Genomic DNA, 20742 nt, shown 5'->3' on the forward strand with positions numbered 1-20742 from the left:
GTCCCAAAGGCTGGGACCGTGTTTAAACATCTCCCAGTCAACACATACACTGTTTGTGTTTATTTTTGTCAGATTATTCTCTTAAAATTTTGCTTTCTCAGAAAGTTGGGGTGCATTTAAAATCTTGGCCAATGGAAAGGCTCAAGGTAGGTTTAGTTTGACAGAAGCTTTTCTGTGGGTACCAAATTGGACCCCCGTCTGCGTGACCCACCTGCTCACCCTTCCCAGCACTGAGCAGACAGACCTGTTGGCCTGGTCCAGGCTCGAGGCCTCTGTGGCCCTGGGCCGCCCTGTATGAGGGCACTCCGGCAGGACTGGTTCTGCTTAGCCACTGCGGGTGCCTGAGGTGACCGACCATTGTCAGTTGGAAAGAAGGTACAGAAAGTGAGTGGAGTAGGTGGCAGGAGGCCTAATCCTGCAGAAACTCAAATGGGACAAATTGGAAAATGAATTAACACCAGTTCTGGGGACAGAAAGGTGTTCAGGATTATGGAATCCTGCATACACAATTCTACAGATACTTACAGAGCCCACGTAAACGGCTTTTGCAGAGACGTAAAGTGCAGGCAGGGACAGCCTCGCCTGTTACTCTAAAATGCCACAGTGTGCACAGCACTGCTCACAGCCTCCTGCGCTCACACATCTCTGCCTGTTGTTGGGGAGAAAACGGCCTGTCCTAATGGTAGTGTGTGACTGCGGCCCCAAGCAGCTCTGCTGAGTGTCCCTGTTTGGTTGTGTTGCTGTCCCCCAGGAGCTGAACAACCGCCTGGCTGCGGAGATCGCACGGTTACGGACACTGCTGACCGGGGACGCCGGCGGAGAGGCCATTGGTTCACCTCTCACGCAGGGCAAGGACGCCTATGAGCTAGAGGTACTGCTCAGAGCCAGGTCCCCTCTTTACCCAGCTCTGCACTGCACCAGCCCCAAGTGGGGACCGAGGGGTGGCCCCCAGCTTACAGTATCACTGCAGGGCTAAGACTTGGAGGAGCAGGAGAAGAAGAACATGGGAAGATTCCAGTCACCCCAGGATGGCAAAAGAGAACAGTTAGCTGCCAGCAATGTGGGATCCACGGCAGGAGTGGGGACCCCTCGTGAAGCCGCGAGGACCTTTAACCCCATCCTCACTCACCTACCCTGCTCCCCTCTGGTTCTGCCACAAACGCTGACCGCTTGAACTCTGCGGCTGCTTGAGATTCTGTGACGCCCTATTACTGAGGATCAAGGGGGTTCATTTTAAGTCAGAATGATTTTTACGTATAAGGTGTCCTTATGAAAGCACTTAGATTTCTCCCCATTCAATTAAAACCTCATCATGAAAATATCTCACACTAAATGATGTGGGAGAGGCTGAGTGAATTCAACAAAAGTTTCAATAGGCTGCCTTTGTGGGCTCAGCCCTGGGAGGCTCACCCCAGAGTGAGAAAGAGGGTTCTAAGGTCCAGAAGGAGTCAGCACTTTCTTTCTTCTTGTTTCTGTTTTTTATGTGTAATGTTTAAGCTGTCACCAGTGTTGAAATTATATTTGCTGCATTTCAGTGGAGGGTGAGAAGGAGGTTGCCTGCACGCCCCTGCGTGGAAGGGAGTTCTCTGCTGACTCCCAGCCTGTGCTCTTGAGACTCTGGAAGTCCCTTTGCTCCTGAACGTCAGTCCCTGATTTCTCTCTCCTTCTAGGTCTTATTGCGGGTCAAGGAATCAGAAATACAGTACCTAAAACAGGAGATCAGCTCCCTCAAGGATGAGCTACAGACAGCATTGCGGGTAATGGCACATCACCACGGGGTGGGGACCTGGAGAATGGACTCAGGGCGGGGTAGGGACAGAGGCTGCAGAACTCACAGGTTCTGTGAGCTCCTATCATAGACTGTTCCGGAGTAGATTTCATTTTCACGAGGACTGTGGTTTCAAAATTGAGTTCCCAGGGCCGGCCTGGTGGCGCACTGGTTAAGTGTACGCACTCCACTTCAGCGGCCTGGGGTTCACAGGTTTGGATCCCAGGTTCGGACCTATGCACCGCTTGTCAAGCCATGCTGTGGCAGCATCCCATGTAAAGTAGAGGAAGATGGGCATGGATGTTAGCTCAAGGCTAGTCTTCCTCACACACACAAAAAATTGAATTCTCTTAAAACGCCAGCCTGCAAGCAGATATAGTAAAATTGGGGAGCGCAGCTGGTCTCACCACGTCTTTGTTCTCCATGCCTCCTCTGTGCTTTGTGGGGGGAGGCAGTGAGACTCAAGAGAAACATGGTCCTGGGAAGTGGGAGTTTGGTCAGGCCTGCCAATCTCCAGGGCGTTCTCAGAACCAGAGAGGAGATGACAGAATCCTTAGTGGCCATTCAGGCACTTAGGACATCCAAGAGTAAGGGCTTTTCAGGCTGAAGCCGCAGGGAGGCCCTCGGGGTCCAGGCCGCACCAGCCTGGCAGGCAGCCCGGGGGTTCTGTACTGCGTCCGGACAGAGACTCGAGGGTGTGCCTGTCTTACTGTGTCCAGTTCCTGCCTCTGGAGAACAGGGTCGACCGGCCTCCTCTGCTGCTAGTGCACTCCCCAGTCATTCCCCAGAAGCTGCAGCCTGGGGAGATAACTGCCTCACCTGGCTGTAACTGCCAGTTGCTCTGTCCTCTTATCCCTCAGGACAAGAAGTACGCTAGTGACAAGTACAAAGACATCTACACGGAGCTCAGCATTGTGAGGGCGAAGGCCGACTGTGACATCAGCAGGCTGAAAGAGCAGCTGAAAGCAGCCACAGAAGCCCTGGGTGAAAAATCCCCCGAAAACACTCCTGTGTCAGGATATGGTGAGTTCCTTGGGCGCTGGGGGACGCCTCAGTAACTCGTGGGGATTTGGTCGTAGAGTTTCACAGCAGAGGAATCCTGTGTCTGTTTGAGACTCACATTCCTTCCTAGAGAACAGCTGAGGGGCACCAGCCCCAGGCTTCCACATGGTTCCCTGGGTTGGGAAACCGTTGTCCTCTCGGCAGGCGGGCGGCTGACATTGGACTGACTGCTTTGCGGGGAAATCACACCGCCAGCGCATATTTTCATAGTAATAACAAGTTGCATTTTTCCATTTTCCTAAAGAACTCAATAGTTTGATGGAAGCAGCTCTCACGAGTTGCTTGATCCTGGGGTTTTACTGTAAAAGCTGCAAAAGGCCATGTGGGGCGGGGGGAGCAGGGGAGGACACTCCCTCTGCAAAGATGTCCTAACTCACTAATATCCAAGCATTCACCTGTTCTCTCTCCGCTAGCCGTGGACTAGTGGTCGACTAGTGGTCGTGGCCGTGCTGATGGGTGGCTGGGGGAAACGCATTTGCATTGCTGCAGGGAGGGGAAGTTGGCGGGCTTTCTGGAAGGCAGCCAGGCAATACGTAGCAAAACTTAAAATCTGACTATAGACTTACTTTGGAAGGGTAGTGAAATGGTAACAGTGGGTGCTTCTGAGGAGGAGCCGGGATGGCCAGGGCACAGCGAGAGAGGAAGACGTAGAATTAGGGGGAGAATGCATACAGCCTGTGACTACCAATTTAACTTTTGAAAAAAACAGGTGAGTAGAAATGTGCAGACAAGGATATTTAGCACTTGTATACAGGAGCAAAAACTGGATTCCACCTGAACAATCTTCTGTTTGCATCAACGGTTTGTATCAAATGGAGGATTGTTTAAACTATGGCATCGCTACACAGTGCAGTACTGTGCAGTGCTTAAAAGAGATCGGGGAGACGTTTTTGCTTTGACGTGGAAAGAGATCCCTAAATATATTAAGTTAAAAAAACCCCACAGACACAGGATGTGTGTGTGGTGTGACCCAGTGTCTGTCTGTCTTAAGTGGCCATTCTCAGGAAGCGTAAAGGACTGAACAACAAACTATTAAGGGTTGTTGTCCAGTGAGGGTGGACGTTTCGAAGGGCTTGGTCTTACTCTTTTGTGTATAGCAGTCCTGGGTTCCCAGGAGGAGGGCGGAGAGAGATGAATGATGGGGTCAGGAGGTGTGCTCGGTTCAGGTGCAGCCCCGAGGGAGGTGTCCCCAGCCTTTCCTGCAGAGAGCCGCCCTCCAGCAGTCAGAGGCCCCCCCAGATGTCCTCCAGCTGTTCCAGTGCTTTGAGTTGTTCTGGAAAAGATCTAGAGTGTGTTATGGTTATTGGTTTTGAATTCCCTTAAAGTTGTTAAGGGAAATGTCATAAGTGTGTGGTGATAACAATAAAAATTTGGGAAATTTTTAAACATCAGTCTGGTTCCAGTGGGTTTTAGAAAACAAAGTAATTGATTTGTGTGTTCCTTCAGATATAATGAAATCTAAAAGCAACCCTGACTTCTTGAAGAAAGACAGATCCTGTGTCAGCCGGCAACTCAGAAACATCAGGTCCAAGGTGAGCCTGGGGTCCAGCCCCCAGGTGTGTGGGGCTCATGGTCAGAGCCCACCACGGGCTTCCACGGAGGGTCCCCATGGTCCCATACTCACCCGGCCCCACACGCTTACCCTGCTGGGCTAGTTCTGGTGGCTTCGAGCTGTGTGTGTCCTTCGTGCAGCAGGGAACCACCTCCTAACAGTGACAGTTGAGGGGCCAGGCCTACAAGAAGCAGGGCTGGGGCGAGTTCCACCTGGGACCCCTGAGGCTGGGTTTCACCCCAGCCCCTCCTGTGTCAGTCCTGCTCTGTCTGTGCTGCTCCTCACACGTCCCTAGTTTACTGCTGACGCCGTCTGCCTTCCAGAGGGGAAGCTGCCTGCGCCCCTTCCCCCCAACCATGCAGTAGCAAATCCCCGGCGTGCGTCCCCCGCCCCTTGCGCGCCTCCACGGGAAGGACGGGCGGAGGGTGGGGAGTGACGAGCATGTTGCACATCAGATTTATTGTGTGTGTGTCTTATTTTTTGCTCTTTCCTCTGACAGTCCGTAATTGAGCAGGTCTCATGGGATAACTGAAACGAGCCCGCTTCCAGGTCCCCTGTCATGTAGGTAAACACCTCTCACCACCCACCACCTGCCGCCCTCGAGGGGGAGGCTGCCTGCATGCACTGCTCACACCTCCACAGCAAGCTCCTTGTTGTTACTTGATTGAAATTCATCTGCTCCAGCAAGCACATACACATCCAAGTGAGATTTCTGTAACCGGTTCTGGGGAGTTAACTGGCACTGTAACCTCCTAACAGAGTTGACCCCTTGCAAAGAGGAGCTCCCCTCCCAGCTTGGGAGGCTGGCTCACAGCCACCGTCTCAGGTGGGCGCAGGCATGCGAGCGGCGCCTGGCACCAGTCAGCATGCATGTCGAGTGATCTGTGCACCCCACGTTCTCTAGGGAGACCCCTCTTGCCCGCTGTCAAGAGGTGGACTTGACAGACACCTGGCGGCCACTGATAAGCAGGGTCTCCCATTGCTGAAGAACCCCCTTCCCGAGCCCAGGCATTCAGGGAGCTGGTCCCTCATGGGCAGAACTCAGGAAGATGGCTCAGTAGAGCAAGATGACTGCAAGGGATTGGGCTGGGCATTCACCAGCACTTTTTTTTTAAACAAAGCAAAAGCTTCTCATTGGGTGCCACTGAAGGCAGTCTGAGAAGGAAAGGAAGTGGGGGGACTGACCTGCTGGCTGGGAAACATCAGCCTGCTTGAAAATGACCATTAAGGACGACGGGCGCCACGCCTGGACGCTCCCCGTCTTTGTCCTGGTCACACAGTCGCTCACGCCAGAGTGCGCTCGATGGCTTAGCTGATCTGATCTCATTCTTCCCTAAGAAGGTTAAGGACAGCAGGAAGAACGCGGGGCTGGGCCAGGCTCCCGGCAGAGGGCACGCTGACGTGGCCTCAGGGCCAGACGGCACTGGCTCCCTGTACTCAGGTGCCCTGGCTCGCCCTCGGCTAGGATCCACAGCCCGGTGTCCTCTGGCCTCCCGCTGAGAGGCTTCAGCCCAAGGCTCGGGTGAAACGGATTTGCTTGGGGAAGAGCTTTAAGAAAATCCAAGTATTTTAAACCTGGTCAGCTTGGGTTTGTTTATTTTTCTACAGTCCCATGTCACTTATAACCAAATATGGTTTAGGCTTGATTGAAAACTTAGTTTGGGCTTTTTTTCTTTAAACACGAAAGACATTCTATTTTGCAAAAGGAAAATTTGTTCTTTGGTTTATGGTTTTCTTATTGAAGATTCTACTTTCCATTCGAGGCTGAACTGTAGCTGCTGTAAATTCACTGTGAGTCATCTGGGCCCTTCTCCCCATGCCTGTAAATGATGGGCAACGAACAGCTTCTGCCGGGACCCTTCCAGGGAAGCCTTGCTGCAGTGTGCCCACCCCATCAGGATGGAGCGTGTGTCTGGGGTGTGCGAGTCCCTGCGGGAAAATAGAGTACACGGGGGCTCTGGACAGAAGGCAGAGCACCAGTGGAAAGCTTCATCAGCAGGGCCTCTGTGGTGAGATGCACTGGGAAGCCTTTCTGCCTGGCCAGGAAATGGCACAGCAGAGACAGAGAGAGAGAAAACTGTCGGGACACCCACAGAAGTCTGTCTGGGCCCCCAGGGTGGCCTCAGGCTCTCAGAGAGGCCAGAACCCAGACAAGGGCGCAAAGCCGCCCAGGGATGGGGTTTTCCCACAGTAGTGTTGGAGTCTGCGTTGGCTTGGCCAGGTTTCCAGTGTAAGCAGAAAGCCCTTGAGGTGCAGGGATAGTCCTGCTGGCCCAAGGAGGAAGAGGGGGGCCTTACAGCCATCCTCAGGGACCCTGCTGTGACGCGGGGAGGAGCGGGCTGTGGCGCGGGTCGGGGGGCACTCACGAGGCTGTGTGCTGTCCTCCCCGATTGTGTGAGGAGCCCCCACGGGACGGTGGGGATAAAGGTTCCCAGAAATAACCCATCATTGGTGCTTTCTGACATGGGATCTGATCCGGATGGGTGTATGTCTGTCATGTCTGTTGTTTCTGTATCCTGCCTCCCTCAAAAGAAGACAGTCTCCACACCCTTTGTAAAATCAGAGCAAGCTCGCTGCCCAGAGCAGCACGGCTTTTCTGGGATTGAGACCAGAGAGAATATTGCCCATGGGGTCCTCATGCAGGCCCCCATCTGGTGGTCGGAGTGTGGGGTCACAGAGGCACTTGGTGGAGGGACCGGCCCTGTGGGAAGAAGGAGCCCCAAGGGAGCCAGCCGCACCCCTTCTCCCGGTGTGCAGGCCCTGTGTGTGGTTTGCTTCCTTTCCACCCTAACAGCTGTAGTGTGCAGCGGTACATGGCTCCTGGGCTGCCCCTTGTCACCCTGCACCCCAGCCGCCTTCCTGAGCACAGCAGGGACTATCACGTGAGGGTATCTGACAGTGCACGGAGCAAGCACACCCAGAGGCAGGACGCTCGCTGTTCCTCAGGTCTCAGGGAGGTCAATTCACTGCCATCCTGAGGGAAGGTCCCCAGCTAGAGCAGAGCGGTATGCCACGTGACGGGGCCTGCCTGTGAGCCGGCCCTCCTGCGTCATGGCCACACGTGTGCCCGGCACCTCTACGAGACTGACTGCGTGCAGATGGCAGCCCCTGACCTGATGCACGTGCGCTGGCAGAAGCAACTCAAGAGCATTTGAGGCAACTGTGTGCATTAAGGGAAGTTCAGGTTCAGAATGGGGCATGGATTTGCCCCATCCTCCCACCCACTCAGTGGCAAGCTTCAAAAGTGACCCTAACCAACTGCTTGCGTGGAGCTCCATCTGGACCAGTGACTTTCAATAAGTTTAGTATTAGAATGCTTTTTTTAAAAAAAAAAGTTTATTTGTTCATTTATACACACACAGCTGCACAGTATAAAAAACAAACAAGCAGAGCTCTCGTGAGGGAAGCTGGGGGGGATACCAGAGCCCACCCTGCTTCCCTCAGACCTCGCTCACAAATGCCCACTCTGAAGCATCAGGCTGAGCTGCTCTGGGTGCCCCCTCCACGGCGTCAGGAGCTCCCGGGACTGAGCCAAAGCTGCAGACCCCAGGCTGGGCTCTCCGGGCCGCGCGACCCCGTGCTGCTGCACCTGACTCTGTTTCACAGTGCTCTGAGTTTGGGCTAAAACTGCTGCCATCCCCAGATCCTGTGCTGGGTGCTGGCCCTTCTGTTTGTATTTCCCCGTGAAGCCCATGCCTGTGCCAGCTCTGGCACGTGCCAGCCGGGGCAACTAGCAAGTCTGGGTCTGATGGTGAGACCTGCCACCCAGATCAGATGGTGACTCAGGCACCAGGCCCGTCCCAGCCGCTGCTGCCACCCCCTTCACTCCCAGTCATGCTCTGAAGTGATGTTCCTTCCCTCACTCAGAAATTAAATTTGGGGAAAAGCCTGCAGGAGTGAAATGGGAAATATTCTGTCCCTCACTTAGTGAAGTGTCATTCATCTCGGGACACACAGATTTGAGCTTTACCAAGGTCCCATGTGAACAGGGTATTGGTTTTACATTCTGAAAATCTTAGTAAATATGTGGACATGTTCCCAAGACCCCATAACACTAAATCCAATAGGGTTTCTGATCCGGTAGTACCAAGAGCAGGTCTTAGGGAAGCAGGTGCTGCCAGGGCCCAAACTCTGCCAGCGAGGCCCCGGGCTCTCTGGTGCTCCTCACACGAGGCCTCGGGTAACGGCCACAGAGGAGCAGACGTGGACAGGTGCACAGGCGGGAGGAGGACGTAGCTAGGCGGTTTTCCAGTTCTCGGCACAATCTTTTCCTGGCTGAATCAGTCTGATTGCTGCTTGTCTAAAGAGCCCTAAACTCAGAATTTAGCTTCTTACACGTCTTGTTTCTCTGATTTTTTTCCTTCTTCATCCAGATAACACCACCATTTCACAGGGGACGTCTCTCTCCTTAGCATGTCCCACTAATCTCTCAAGGAGCCCTTCCCACCCCCGCCTTCCACCCTGGCACCCGTAGCTCTCTGCTCTGACTGCAGCCTCACCCGCAGCGTTGGCCTGGTGGGTAACAGCTTGTTTTTTTTCTCCTGCTCTCGTCTCCACCCAGAGTCTGAAGGAAGGCCTGACGGTGCAAGAACGCTTGAAGCTCTTTGAACCCAGGGACTTGAAGAAGGACTAGCTGTGCCCGCCAACTTGAACCACCCTTCCCAGCTTGCAGCAGCACACCCAGGCGCTGCTCCTTGTCTGTACCTTTATTATTATTGCTATTGTTATCATTGTCCGCGTTAACTGTGGGTATGGATGCATGAGAGACTGGTTGATGGGTTGTTCACACCACTCCCTGCTGTGTTGATTCTGACTTCCTCTTGTGTTTATCAAAGCTTTTTTTCCATGGTATTCTAAAATCAGCCAAGCAGTGGGGGCCGGGAGGGCCGTCAGCGCCGGCCGGTCGGGTGCGTTAGCATCCCTTCCCGCCGCAGTCCACCGCACTCACCGTCAGTATTAAGGCCAGCCGCCTGTGGATAAGCTAGCTCTGTCTCGAGAGTGCACTGGAGTCGGGCCGGGCGGGTCACGTGGAGAGAACAAGCCACCAGGACGAGGTTCTGCCTGCACCACAGCACTGACAACTCGCTAGCCTGCGGGAGGAGGAGGGGGCAGGTCGGGGAGCGTGGTTTATAACCCTGAGTGACCCCTTTTGGCTCTGGAGAAGGACAGCGTTTTGTATTGTTCCACTAACACAGCTCAGAACCACACCCAGATAATCACGGTAACCCTTTCACAACCTGGAAAATGTTGAAAGCAGCCATTCCTATTTTTGTTTGTTTTTTATTAAATCTTGCACAAAACCCCGGCCCCTCTCATTCCTTCCTCCGCTCGCTCCTTTGTCACCAGTAACCCTGGTCTTTTCATAACTACTACGGCCTGGGGTTTCAGACTGATTGCAAGTAACGATGAATTCCCTTGGGAATCATTCATGGGGAGAGAGTGTTCACCTCTTTAAGCTTTCTGAGAAGAAACCTCCATGTGGCTTTTGAAAACGTTGAGAGGAGATCTCTATGTTAAGTCAGGAAGAAAGGACAGAGGATGTTGGAATCAGACAAAGACTGCCCATTATTTTGTGTTCTTAACTCAAATTAATCTGAGCTCTGAAAAGTTCTCTTGCAGCAGTCAGAGAGCCTAAAGTAAACCTATGCTAACAATTTTGCTTTTTCTCACAGTTTAAGACCTTTTTAACTACAACAGAACATTCTCCAGCACTTCTTAAAAGTCTCTTAAATTGGGGCTTCTATTGTGGCCCCATGAAAACTGTTCATCCTGTTGAGATGAGGAGTGTAGACAGGCCGGGCCGAGCGGGAACTGGTCTGCTCCTTCGGGCGAGGCGGGGACCCGGGTAGACTTGAGAGGAAGTTGTGCTCTCCCTGCCCCTCTGTTGTCCACTGATTTTACTGCGAGACCACACTCTCCCTCTGTCCTAGTGCTTGAGTTAGGTTGATAGTCTCTGGGTACATGGATACTTTGGGGGTAAAAATGGAAATCGTCTTGCTCAGTTTCTAGATTTAAGTTAATGAACAAGGTCATCTGGGAGAGTCCTGGAAGAACAAGACAGCAGGCTCTGGGGTTGTGTTTGAAACTCAGCCTCATGTGCCGTCTTCTCGCTGGAGTAAACGCAGAACTTGCACAGCCTCGAGCCTCCCTGTTCACGAGCTTCTGGGAGTCTTAACCACACCTATCGCTCCTTTGCTACTATTCTTCCGTGTTTGTAAAAGCAAGAGAATGTTAGCTCTGTTTTTTTAAATTCTATTTATCAGACACCCCTGCCATGTCACTGGCAGTGTTTTTAGCGAGGACTATGACATTTTTGTCATGCTCAGAATGGGAGTACATAGCAGGAGCGGACCGTACGGGACCCTGGGGCCCAGAACACTGTTTGAGCACGTGTGTCCTCTGGGGCAGAGGGATGTGACGTTCAGCAGGTCTGACGGGCCGAGCTGCCGGTCTCTGCACAGGCCATCTGGGCACCATGATTTCCTGTCATTCCTTCAGAGCTTGCCCCATCCAGCTCGTTTCCTTTGTGACTGCCCCTGGGCGTCCCAGAGGTTTCCACGCAGGGTCTGTGCATGGCATCAGGCTCTATCTGCCTTCAGACCATGCCGTGCATGCTGGAAATCTGCAGTGCTTTGGGTAGGTCAAAGAGCATTTTATTCACTTGTCTTCGTCACGCATCCCTGGAGGCCAGACCTCAGGAATCCTGGGGAACCAGCGTGTCGAGTGCAGCACTTGGGGGGCAGAGGCTGGGGAAGACTCCTGTCACTGCGGCCTCTGTCAAGGCCCCTCCTGCCCATCCTGGAGACAACAGGCCTGGTTCGGTCTGGGGGTTACCAGGAAATGGGCTGCACATGCTGAGCCGACCGAGCAACAGAGCACTCGGGCTCGTCTCCCAGCAGGCTGCTTCTGTGGGGCCTCCTTGGCATTGCTGAGTGTCATGCACAGTGACAGCTACCGCCTGGCTCGGAACCAGGAGGTCTGCGCTTCCTGCTGACGGGCGCTGTCTCTGGCGGAGTGAGCAGGCAGGACAGAATAAAGAGGGTCTTCGCTTACTGCCTTGTGCCCCGCTATGGTCCCTGCCACGCGCAGTGTCCTCCATATGCACCGTGCAGGCACCCAAACCCCCCGGGGAGGACGTTAGCGCCAAACTCGAGAGAATAACAACAATGTGGAAGTTGAGGGGGTTTCTGCGCTGGCAGGGAAAGGTTTCGGGGGGCTTGGCCGCCCCACGGGGGCTGTGGGTGGGTCGTGTGGGCCAGCGCCCACCAAGTGGCAAGAGCGCCCCACTTCCCAGGGAGGAAAATGTGAACGGGTTGACTTCACGCTGTAGTTATTTTCCTGTAAATGTTTACTGCTTCACTTGTAATCTGCTAGCGCCTGCAAGAAAGCCCTGCGAACACTTCAGGGACAACAGGGCAGGTGGACCTGGTTCGTTTTTGAGCACACACACGAGTTCCTTTATCAGCATGTGTGGTACCAGTGCCTCAGGGGCTTGAGAGCTAGCGTTCCTGATGACCGTGGCTGCCTGCAGCCTCCCTGGCAGAGGTGTGACAGCGTGCGGGGTGGGGCGGCAGGCAGAGCACTTTGCCATCAGAAACTGAAGCTTGTGCTGTAAGTGTCAAAATGAGTCTCAATTTGTGGGAGGAAGCCATGGCATTGTGGGGTGACTGGTGGAGGCTGGGGTGGGAATGTGTGGGTCTGTCAGGAGCTGAGATCAGAGGCCCCTCCCTACAAGTCCAGCAGGTGGAGAGGCAGAGAAGGAGGGAAGGCCCCGGGCTCTGGCTGCCTGCATGGAGCCTGTCATCCCGTGGCATGTGGGTCCATTCACTCGCTCACTGACCCAACAGCTGGCCACTGAGGGCCTCGCACAGGCCAGACTATGAAAGAGGGAATTGCAGTTTTAAAAAAAACAATTGTGACCCTTGTAGTCTGCTTGAAAGGCATTCAGACAGATAAAGCCAGGAAACAAAACTGATGGCTTAAAAAACATGTTTTATGGAGATGTATTTAATACCATTTATTTCACCACAGAGGTAGATGGAACACTAACTTGTGGCCTGAGAATTGAACATGATCCTTTTTATCACTGCTGCCTTACAGACTTAGTAAGTCTGTTTGTAAGCTCCTCCAGCTCCAGGCGTCACAGTGCCTGCCCCCCGCTACCCCCCCGCCCCGTGAGGCCTGGAGGCTGAGCACCAACCCTGTGACCCCTTTTCTCGGGCTGTAAAATGATGAGGGTGTGCCGGGGTCCCCACCGGCTCCAGCAGTGAAATACTGCGGGCCCCTCCCAGGTGGTGCCCTACACAGACGAGCTGGCAGGCCGTGTATTCTAGGAAATGTTTCTTCCCTCCCGCACTTGCTGGTAACTAGCCCCAGCTCCTGAAGGCTCAGGGCTGGGCTGAGCAGCCCGCCCAGCTCATAGGAGGCCTGTGGCCACGTCAGGGTGGGGAGAGCTTGCTACCCTGCTCCTGGACGCCTACGTGAATTCTTCACGGCTGACCACACGCATTTCCTCCTGCCACTCATTCACTGATGTGTCAAGTTCTAAGATGGTTCTTCTCCAAGGGGTTCAAGGCTGTGTTCAGTTAGAGGGAAATAAATGAAACCCATCAACATTTATTTTCCCTGAAAATAAAAGTTTGCTCATCATTGTCCTAAAGAAGCTTGGAATTTAACCCTTTCCTTTATAGACAGTTTCAAAAAACTAAATACAGAGTTCAGTGACCCCTTTTCACCAAGATAGCGGAGGGAATTTAAATATTTTCAGAGTTTTACAAAGCACAGGAAAATGTGTAGTATTATACTTAAAGGAATTAAATACTAAAAACAAAATTGGCCATTAGTTGGAACCTTCACTTCTCTGGAAACTTGGGTCATTCAGAATATCCCAGACCCTGAAATCGTGGAAGGCTGAGCTGTTTCAATGTTTTGTGTTCAGTAGAAGTGTCCTTTATCGACACATTCTAACCAACCGCTGCCCTCGTGTTCCCTCCACTCGGCTGAGATCAGTGATCAGTCCCAGTGCCGTGGCCCAGGGCCTCCGCCTGTATGGAAGGACTTGGGAAGAACTGCTGAACACTTAACTGATTGTAAAGGCTCTTAAAAGTAAGGCATGTGCACACCGTTTTTTTCGTCTTTCATCATAGGCTCTTCTATTTTCTGTCACTCTTGAGAGAGGAGTTGCTAGATTGCTCAGCTGGAGCGTGGCTCTCTCAGTCAGCGAACACTGAGAAACTGCCAGTGGGCTTCCGCAGGCCTCACACTTGGAAGCTGACCAGGATACAAACTCCTCCTCGCCTTCCCACGCCGCCAGACCCCTACAAGGTCTGAGCTCAGACACCAGCCTGCTAGTCCGGGGAGGGTCTTTTTACTCGCCTGAGAGCAGGTCAGAAGGTCAAGTCCTTCACTGCTCTCAACACCAAGTAGTGGGCACTGTGGACACCGTCCCTCCTTCCACGGCCGGCCAAGGCCGGTGGCCCACAGACCAGTCTCAGGAGATGAGTGTCTGGTGTACTGACACAGTCTTGTGTATTTGTACGCACGTACAGACACTTCTGGCAAGGTCACACTTTCCACAGGTCAGAATCAGCTTGGAGAGAGGGCTAGTAAAACCACTGGTTCTGGGCTCTCAGACAGGACAGGACATAAACCCAGCGTGGAGGTGAACACTCGATTTCTCTCAAGTTCCGCCTGCTGGAAAGACCCGGCCTCCTCCTCCTGCCCTTTTGAGAACAGTGAGTGTCTGGTGTCCTTGTTTCTCTGTAAAGGGACACGGTGTCCCTTCTCTGAAGCCTCCTGCAGAAGACTCAGCAGAGCAGGAGCAGAAGCTCACCACTAGCCCCCATCCCCCGGGTGTGGAACAGTGACGGCTTAAACACGCCCTGGGCCTCCCTCCAGGAGTTCCCACAGGACTGTGAGGACGTTAGCTACTGCACTCACGCTGTGGCTTCCAGCTTCTCTGTATTCAAAAGCAGCTGTTTCCTTCAGAATAACCTATATATTATTCAGAGCAAGCAGTGTGAACATCACTCAGAAGCGACTGCAGGGGTTTATGTGACAAAGTTTATGTGGGTTTTCTTTTAAATCTTATACAAACATCCCTTTTTAAGATAAGAGAACAGCTTTGGGTACAACAGTGAACTCCACCCAACATTATAAGGGAATGTTTTTAGTGACTGATATATCTTTTTAAAAGTTTTGGTCATTTAACAGGTAGTTTTAAAAGCTGTATTATCTAAACTAATGCTAACTTGCATTGACAGAACTCTGTCATACTTGTTCTTGGCAGAGCCGTTCAGAGTCCTTGAGGAAAGTCAGGAGAGGAAGAACGTGGTAGTCACAGCGTGACCAGATCCTTTGCTTAGTAATTTAAGACTTGTAGGGCACTTAGTCTGCAGCACAGTTCTGGCGTGCTGACTTGTGACTGCTTATGGCAGGGCCATGGTGGAGTCCAGCCGAGCGGCTCCCTCTCCCCAGCTCCTGGGTTATCTTGTGTCATCGCGTGGAAGTCCCAAAACTTGTAATGCTTTTATTTTATAATATGTGTCTATGTCAGTTTGGTAAGGAAACATTTAGTCACAAAATACTCATGAACTGGATCAGCAGGACGGCAGGACCGCCCGTCTCGGCTCGCGGGGTGCTGGGTTTGAGCTCACCAGGAAGGAGTCACCAGACAGCCCCCTGCTGCCCGGCACATTTCCCATGCCCTTTACAACCAGGTGTATCACATACGCTTGGTTTTATTTCATAGAAAGCTAGGAATAGATTATAAAGAACACTAAATTCATTATTGTGCTATGTTAATATCACAGAACTTCAATTAAAATTGATTTTAGGATTTATCTTTAGTATTAACGACTAATTGTTAGGATTCAAACCCAGTTAAATGATAAGAATCGATTCATGTGGTTTTCCTAAGTAATATTTATAAAATATAAACTTTCTCAGTGGCTCCTCAGCAGTTACGGTTCTTCATGACTCCTCTCACAAATATCCTCTTCTATCAGGGTGACTGTCTCCATTCAGCTCCTACAGACAAAACATCCTAGCCACGCTGCGGGGGAGCGGATCTAGGGACAAAGTGAAACATGCAGAAAAGTTCTTCCGCTGTGACAAATTTGGAAATATTTCACAGCAACTGCTTCTGCCACAGCTAATTATTTCAACAGGTGATAACATGTTCCAAGAACAAGGTTGTATAATTTTAACTGGCGTTGAATTTCTGTACTAGCGCAGTTTGTTCCCCAGACTGAAAGTCACCTGCAGAAGAAGGCAGAGGCCCCGAGAGCCCGGGGCCCCCTGAGCACACAGCCCCTGCTCCCGCGGAGGCTGCTCCTGGGAGCAGAGCCCACCAGGGTGGGCCGACTTCTGCCAGGCTGCCGGGGTCCTCCGGAAGAGAACAGCCTAGTCAGTGAAGCTGCTCTCTCTTTCTGACAATTCAAGACTGTTATGGTTTAGTTTGAGGCTTTCTTTTAAAAAAAAGAAAGAAAACGTTTCTGATCAACTGTTCACTACAATTGAAGTGTTACTGTGTCAAAATATTTATTCCTTGTGTGACATGCTAGATTCCCATGGATGTAGCTGATCATTTGTATTTTGTAAATATTACCTAACTTTACATAAACTCTATCATAATAAACTATTTTTGCATCACCCTTTGCATGCTGTGAATGCAGTTTTGTTTAACGGAGAGACATATGCAGAATATGCATTTAGGTCCAAAGTCAGAAATTGATCAGTACCCTAGAGATTTATAATGGAGGGTTTTTTGTTTGTTTGTTTTTACTTTTATAATCTTTTTTTTTTTTTACAGTGTTTTTAAAGTTTTGGATTCATTGTCAGCATTTTGAAATCAAGATTTCACATAAAAGTCCAGATTTCACATGTTCACACACAAAGCGTCATCAGAAATATTTTACATCCAGAATCTAATTAAGGTCCATTGGCTCAGTTATAGAAACATTCAAGAGGGCAAAATGACAATTAGAAATACCGTTGAGAAGAAGGAACTGTAACTCTCCCATACTTGCCCCTTTATTAATAGATTTATTTAAGATAAGGTTTTACTTTTTGTTTTAAAAAAAAATGCATCTTACATCATGACCCAATACAGACACTACAACCACAACCCAAAATTTCACAAAATAATGCACCCTTACTAGGATATACTCTGATGTCTCCATTCTGTTTCATTTTCTAAATTCTAGTTGTGACTCATTAAATAAATTTAAAATAAGAAACTAGATTTTTTCCCAATATTGCCACAACCTTTGGAATGAAATATGTGAAAATGACTGTGTGGGAATCCAAACTTTTATTCAGATAAACAAATAAAAATTAAAAGCCTGACTCTACCTATTAGAAATCAACTTTATGGAATTTATAAAACTTAGCAAAAATAAAGTTGAGTACAGACATAAAAGATACATATTTCCAGTGTGCTATTCCAGTTTAAGGATGTTCCAATAATTTTTTACCTATTAAAAAAATAGTCAAAAGTAGACAATTTTTGGACACTGGTCTAATACCATGGTGTTCTAATATATTGCTTTAAGTCACTGTTTTTTTAAAGCTATGTAAAGGCAATTCTGAAAATTAGTTGGTATTTGGAAAATCCAACACCCTTTCATGATAAAAACACCAACCAACTAGAATAAAAGGGAATAGAACTGAAGGAATAGAAGGGAACTTCCTCAGTATGATAAAGGACATCTATGAAAGACCCACAGCTAACATCGCACTCAATTGAAAGACTGAAAGCTTTTCCTCTCAGATCAGGAACAAGACAAGGGTATCTGTTCTCACCATATCTATCCAACACTGTACTGGAGATTCTTGCCAGAGCAATCAGGCAAAAAAGAAAGGCATCCATATCAAAAAGAAAGAAGTAAAACTCTCTTTATTGCAGATGACACGATCTTGTATATGGGAAATCCTAAGGAATCCACCAAAAAAAATCTATTAAAACTAATAAGTGAGTTCAGCAAGTTTGTAGCCTACATGATCAATATACAAAAATCAACTGGATTTCTATACACTAGTAATGAGCAATCTGAAACACAAATTAAGAAAGAATTCCATTTGTGATAACACCAAAAATAAAATACTTAGGAATAAAGGTTCATGGATTAGAAGACAAAATATTGTTAGACTGGCAATACTCCCCAACTGGATCTATAGATTCAGCACAATCCCTATGAAAATCCCAGCTGCTTTTGCAAAAGTTGATGAGCAGATCCTAAGATTCATATGGAAATGTAAGGGGACCCAAAACAATCAAAACAAAGTTTTTCTTTTTCAAAGTCAGAGGACTCATGCTACTAGGTTTCAAAACTTACTACAAAGCTTCAGCAATCAAGACAGTGTGGTACTGGCGTAAGGACTGACATACAGATCAGTGGAGCAGAATTGAGAATCCAGAAAGAAGCCCTTACATGTAAGATCACTGATTTTCAACAAGGGAGCCAAGACCATTCAGAGAGAAAGAATAATCTTTTCAATAAATGGTGTTGGGACAACTATCTGTCCACATGCAAAAGAATGAAGTTGGACCCCTACCTCACACCATACAAAAAAATTAACTCAAAATGGTTCACAGACCTGTATATGAGAGCCAAGAGTATAAGACTCTTCAAAAAAAACAGGAGCAAATGTTTGTGACCTTGGGTTGGGCAATGATTTCTTAGATATGACACCAAAGCACAAGCAACAAAGTAAAAACAGGTAAATTGAACTATATCAAAATTAATAACACATGCTACAAACAATACCATGGAGAAAGTGAAACTACTACCCAAAGAAAGGGAGGAAATATTTGCAAATCATGTATCTGATAAGGGACTTGTATCCAGAATATACAAAGAACTCGTATAACTCAAGAATAAAAAGACAACCCAATGAAAAAAATGGGCAAAGGATTTGAATGCATTTCTCCAGAGACGATATGTAAATGACCAGTAAGCACATGAAAAGATGCTCCACATCATTAGTCCTCAGGAAAATGCAAGTCAGAACCACAGTGAAACACCACCTCACAACCAATAGGTTGAGTTATAATTAGTCAAATAACTTTTTGTTGGCGAGGATGTGGAGAAAAAGGAGCCCTCGTACATTGCCGGTGGGAACGTAAAATGGTTCAGTCACTGTGGAAAACAGTCTTGGCGGTTTCTCAAATGGTTAGACAGAGTTAGATGTCCCACAGTACCACCTCCTAGGGAAGGATATACCCAAGAGGAATGAAAACGTGTCCACACAAACACTTGTATGTGAATGTCCACAGCACCATTATCTGTAACGGCCAAAAGGTGGAAACAACCCACATGTCCATCAGCTGATGAACAGGTAAACAGATTGTGGTCTATCCATACAATGGCATATTACTCAGCTATAAAAAGAAGTGAAATGCTGACACATGGATGGCCCTCGAAAACATTCTGCTAAGTGACAGAAGGCAGAGACAAAATGCCACATAGTGTAGGACTCCATTTATATGAAATGTCCACAGCAAGTAAATCCAGAGAGAGAGGAAGCAGATCAGCGATTGTCAGGGGCCGGGGTAGGAGGGAAAGGTTAGTGACCGCTATTGGGACAGGGTTACTTTCTGGGGAGATGCATTTTCATCTCATTTGGAATCAGTGGTGATGGTTGTATAACTCTGCAAATATACTAAAAACCACTGAATTGCATAGTTTAAAAGGGTGAATTTTATGGTATATGAATCTCAATGAAGTGTTGTTTAAAAAGTAATCACTTGCTTCAAAAACCAATTCAGGGGCTGGCCTCATGGTGTAGCGATTAAGTTCTTGAGCTCCACTTCAGCAACCCAGGGTTCACAGGTTCGGATCCCAGGTGCGGACCAATGCACCGCTTGTCAAGCCGTGCTGTGGTGGTGTCTCATATAAAACGTGGAGGAAGACAGGCACGGATGTTAGCCCAGGGCCGGTCTTCCTCAGCAAAAAGAGGAGGATTGGCATCGATGTTAGCTCAGGGCTGATCTTCCTCACACAAAAAAAAATTCAATAGATCCAATATGGTGCTTTAAAATACAACATGGTTGCGTTAGTTCATTCACACGTTGTTGGTGTGTCTGACGGTTGTGGGTAGGCTGTTAAGGCCATATACTACTACCATGACAGTTTTTTTAATCACAAGGGTTGCAAGTGTTTAAAATAGTTTAAAGTTAACTGTGCCAGTGTTTAATTAACTTTCACAACATCAGGTTTGTTAAGCTGTATCACTGTCCCATAGTTAAAATGACAACCTTGAACTAAAACCACGAGGCTACAGAGCCTACGGGGGAGGTGGGGTGCAGGGAGGGGAGAGAGGTTCCCGACTCCTCTCTGAAGGAACTGCCCAGCCTCCTGGGGGAACTGACCGCTTCTCTGAAAGCTTCTCTGTGGGCAGCCGCGACAGAACCTTGTAGGCAGAGCAGTTTCAGGCAACACACACTCCACACGAGGCCCCTCCCAGCCTTCTTCCATTCAGTGCTCGGGCCACGGCCTCGTGTCACCTGCCCGAGGGACGCCAGGCAGAGGGCAGAGCCGCAGTGTGAGGGGGTCTCAGCATGACCGCCCATCCCTGGACTAGCCCCAATAACTGCCACTCAGGACAAAGCCACTTAGCCTGAAGTCGACTCGAGATCAGCCACTTAGTTCATCTGCTTTTACAGACCCTGAACCCTGGGCACTCGGCACGGCCTCGGACACCAACGCCCCATCCCTCTCAGCTGGCCCGGCTGCCCGCACGCTCTCGGTCAGTGGGGCGGGGCCGGTCCGCAGTCGGGCCCGGCAGTCGTGTGCAGACACCTCATCCACAGAGACGGAACAACCTCCACCCTGGGGGTGTATTTTGTGCGACCCTTCCTCGGCCCTGTCCCTCAGGAAGTTTTATTTATTGCGAGTTCTTTTCAGAAAAGTTAACTATTATCTAAAACTTTATTAGATTCAATTTCCCACCACTGTTAAGATGATGAAAATAACAAAGTAATATAAATAATATATTAAATAAAAAGATGAGATCATTTCACAATTTTTAAAACATGGATCTAGATAGCTTGACTAGATCACTTTATCTGCATCCTGTCACTAATTCATCTGCGTTCGAAGGCCAGCCTGCTTCCAGAGGAAGGGGGTGCGATCAGAGCAGAGACCCAGGCACCGCTGGGGGAGCGGGCTGCGCATGCCCCTCCACGGGCCGGGTTGGGGGGAGGAAAACGGCTGGAAGTCGTACCCCAAGCAGCGTGGAGGTCCTGGACCAGCCTTCAGGAGGCCCCCAGGCCACACCTCAGATCCGGCTCCTCTCTGCGAGGCTCCTGTTGTGACCAACGGCTTCTATTAGCTGTATCAGCTGTTTGCCGCCCCCA

At 49.7% G+C, this 20742-nt stretch overlaps 1 protein-coding gene across 7 annotated transcripts in view; it reads left to right on the forward strand.

Moving 5' to 3' along the window:
* MPRIP (myosin phosphatase Rho interacting protein) overlaps positions 1 to 9682 on the forward strand; it is a 141182-nt gene extending 131500 nt beyond the window's left edge. For 5 of the 7 annotated variants that reach the window (XM_087440263.1, XM_087440260.1, XM_087440265.1 and 2 more), the window contains 5 exons: positions 752 to 871; positions 1671 to 1757; positions 2629 to 2791; positions 4277 to 4362; positions 8944 to 9682. In XM_087440263.1, the coding sequence (XP_087296389.1) occupies positions 752 to 871; positions 1671 to 1757; positions 2629 to 2791; positions 4277 to 4362; positions 8944 to 9015 (528 nt within the window). In that variant the 3' untranslated portion in view covers positions 9016 to 9682. Of the gene's footprint in view, positions 1 to 751; positions 872 to 1670; positions 1758 to 2628; positions 2792 to 4276; positions 4363 to 4881; positions 4948 to 8943 lie in introns of all 7 variants that reach the window. The other 2 variants (XM_087440262.1, XM_087440261.1) reach the window with 2 other exon arrangements.
* Positions 9683 to 20742: the final 11060 nt, after the last annotated feature.

Source organism: Ceratotherium simum, chromosome 16 (genome assembly GCF_057802395.1).
Source record: "Ceratotherium simum simum isolate JZ-2026a chromosome 16, ASM5780239v1, whole genome shotgun sequence".
In the NCBI taxonomy this organism is placed as follows: domain Eukaryota; kingdom Metazoa; phylum Chordata; class Mammalia; order Perissodactyla; family Rhinocerotidae; genus Ceratotherium; species Ceratotherium simum.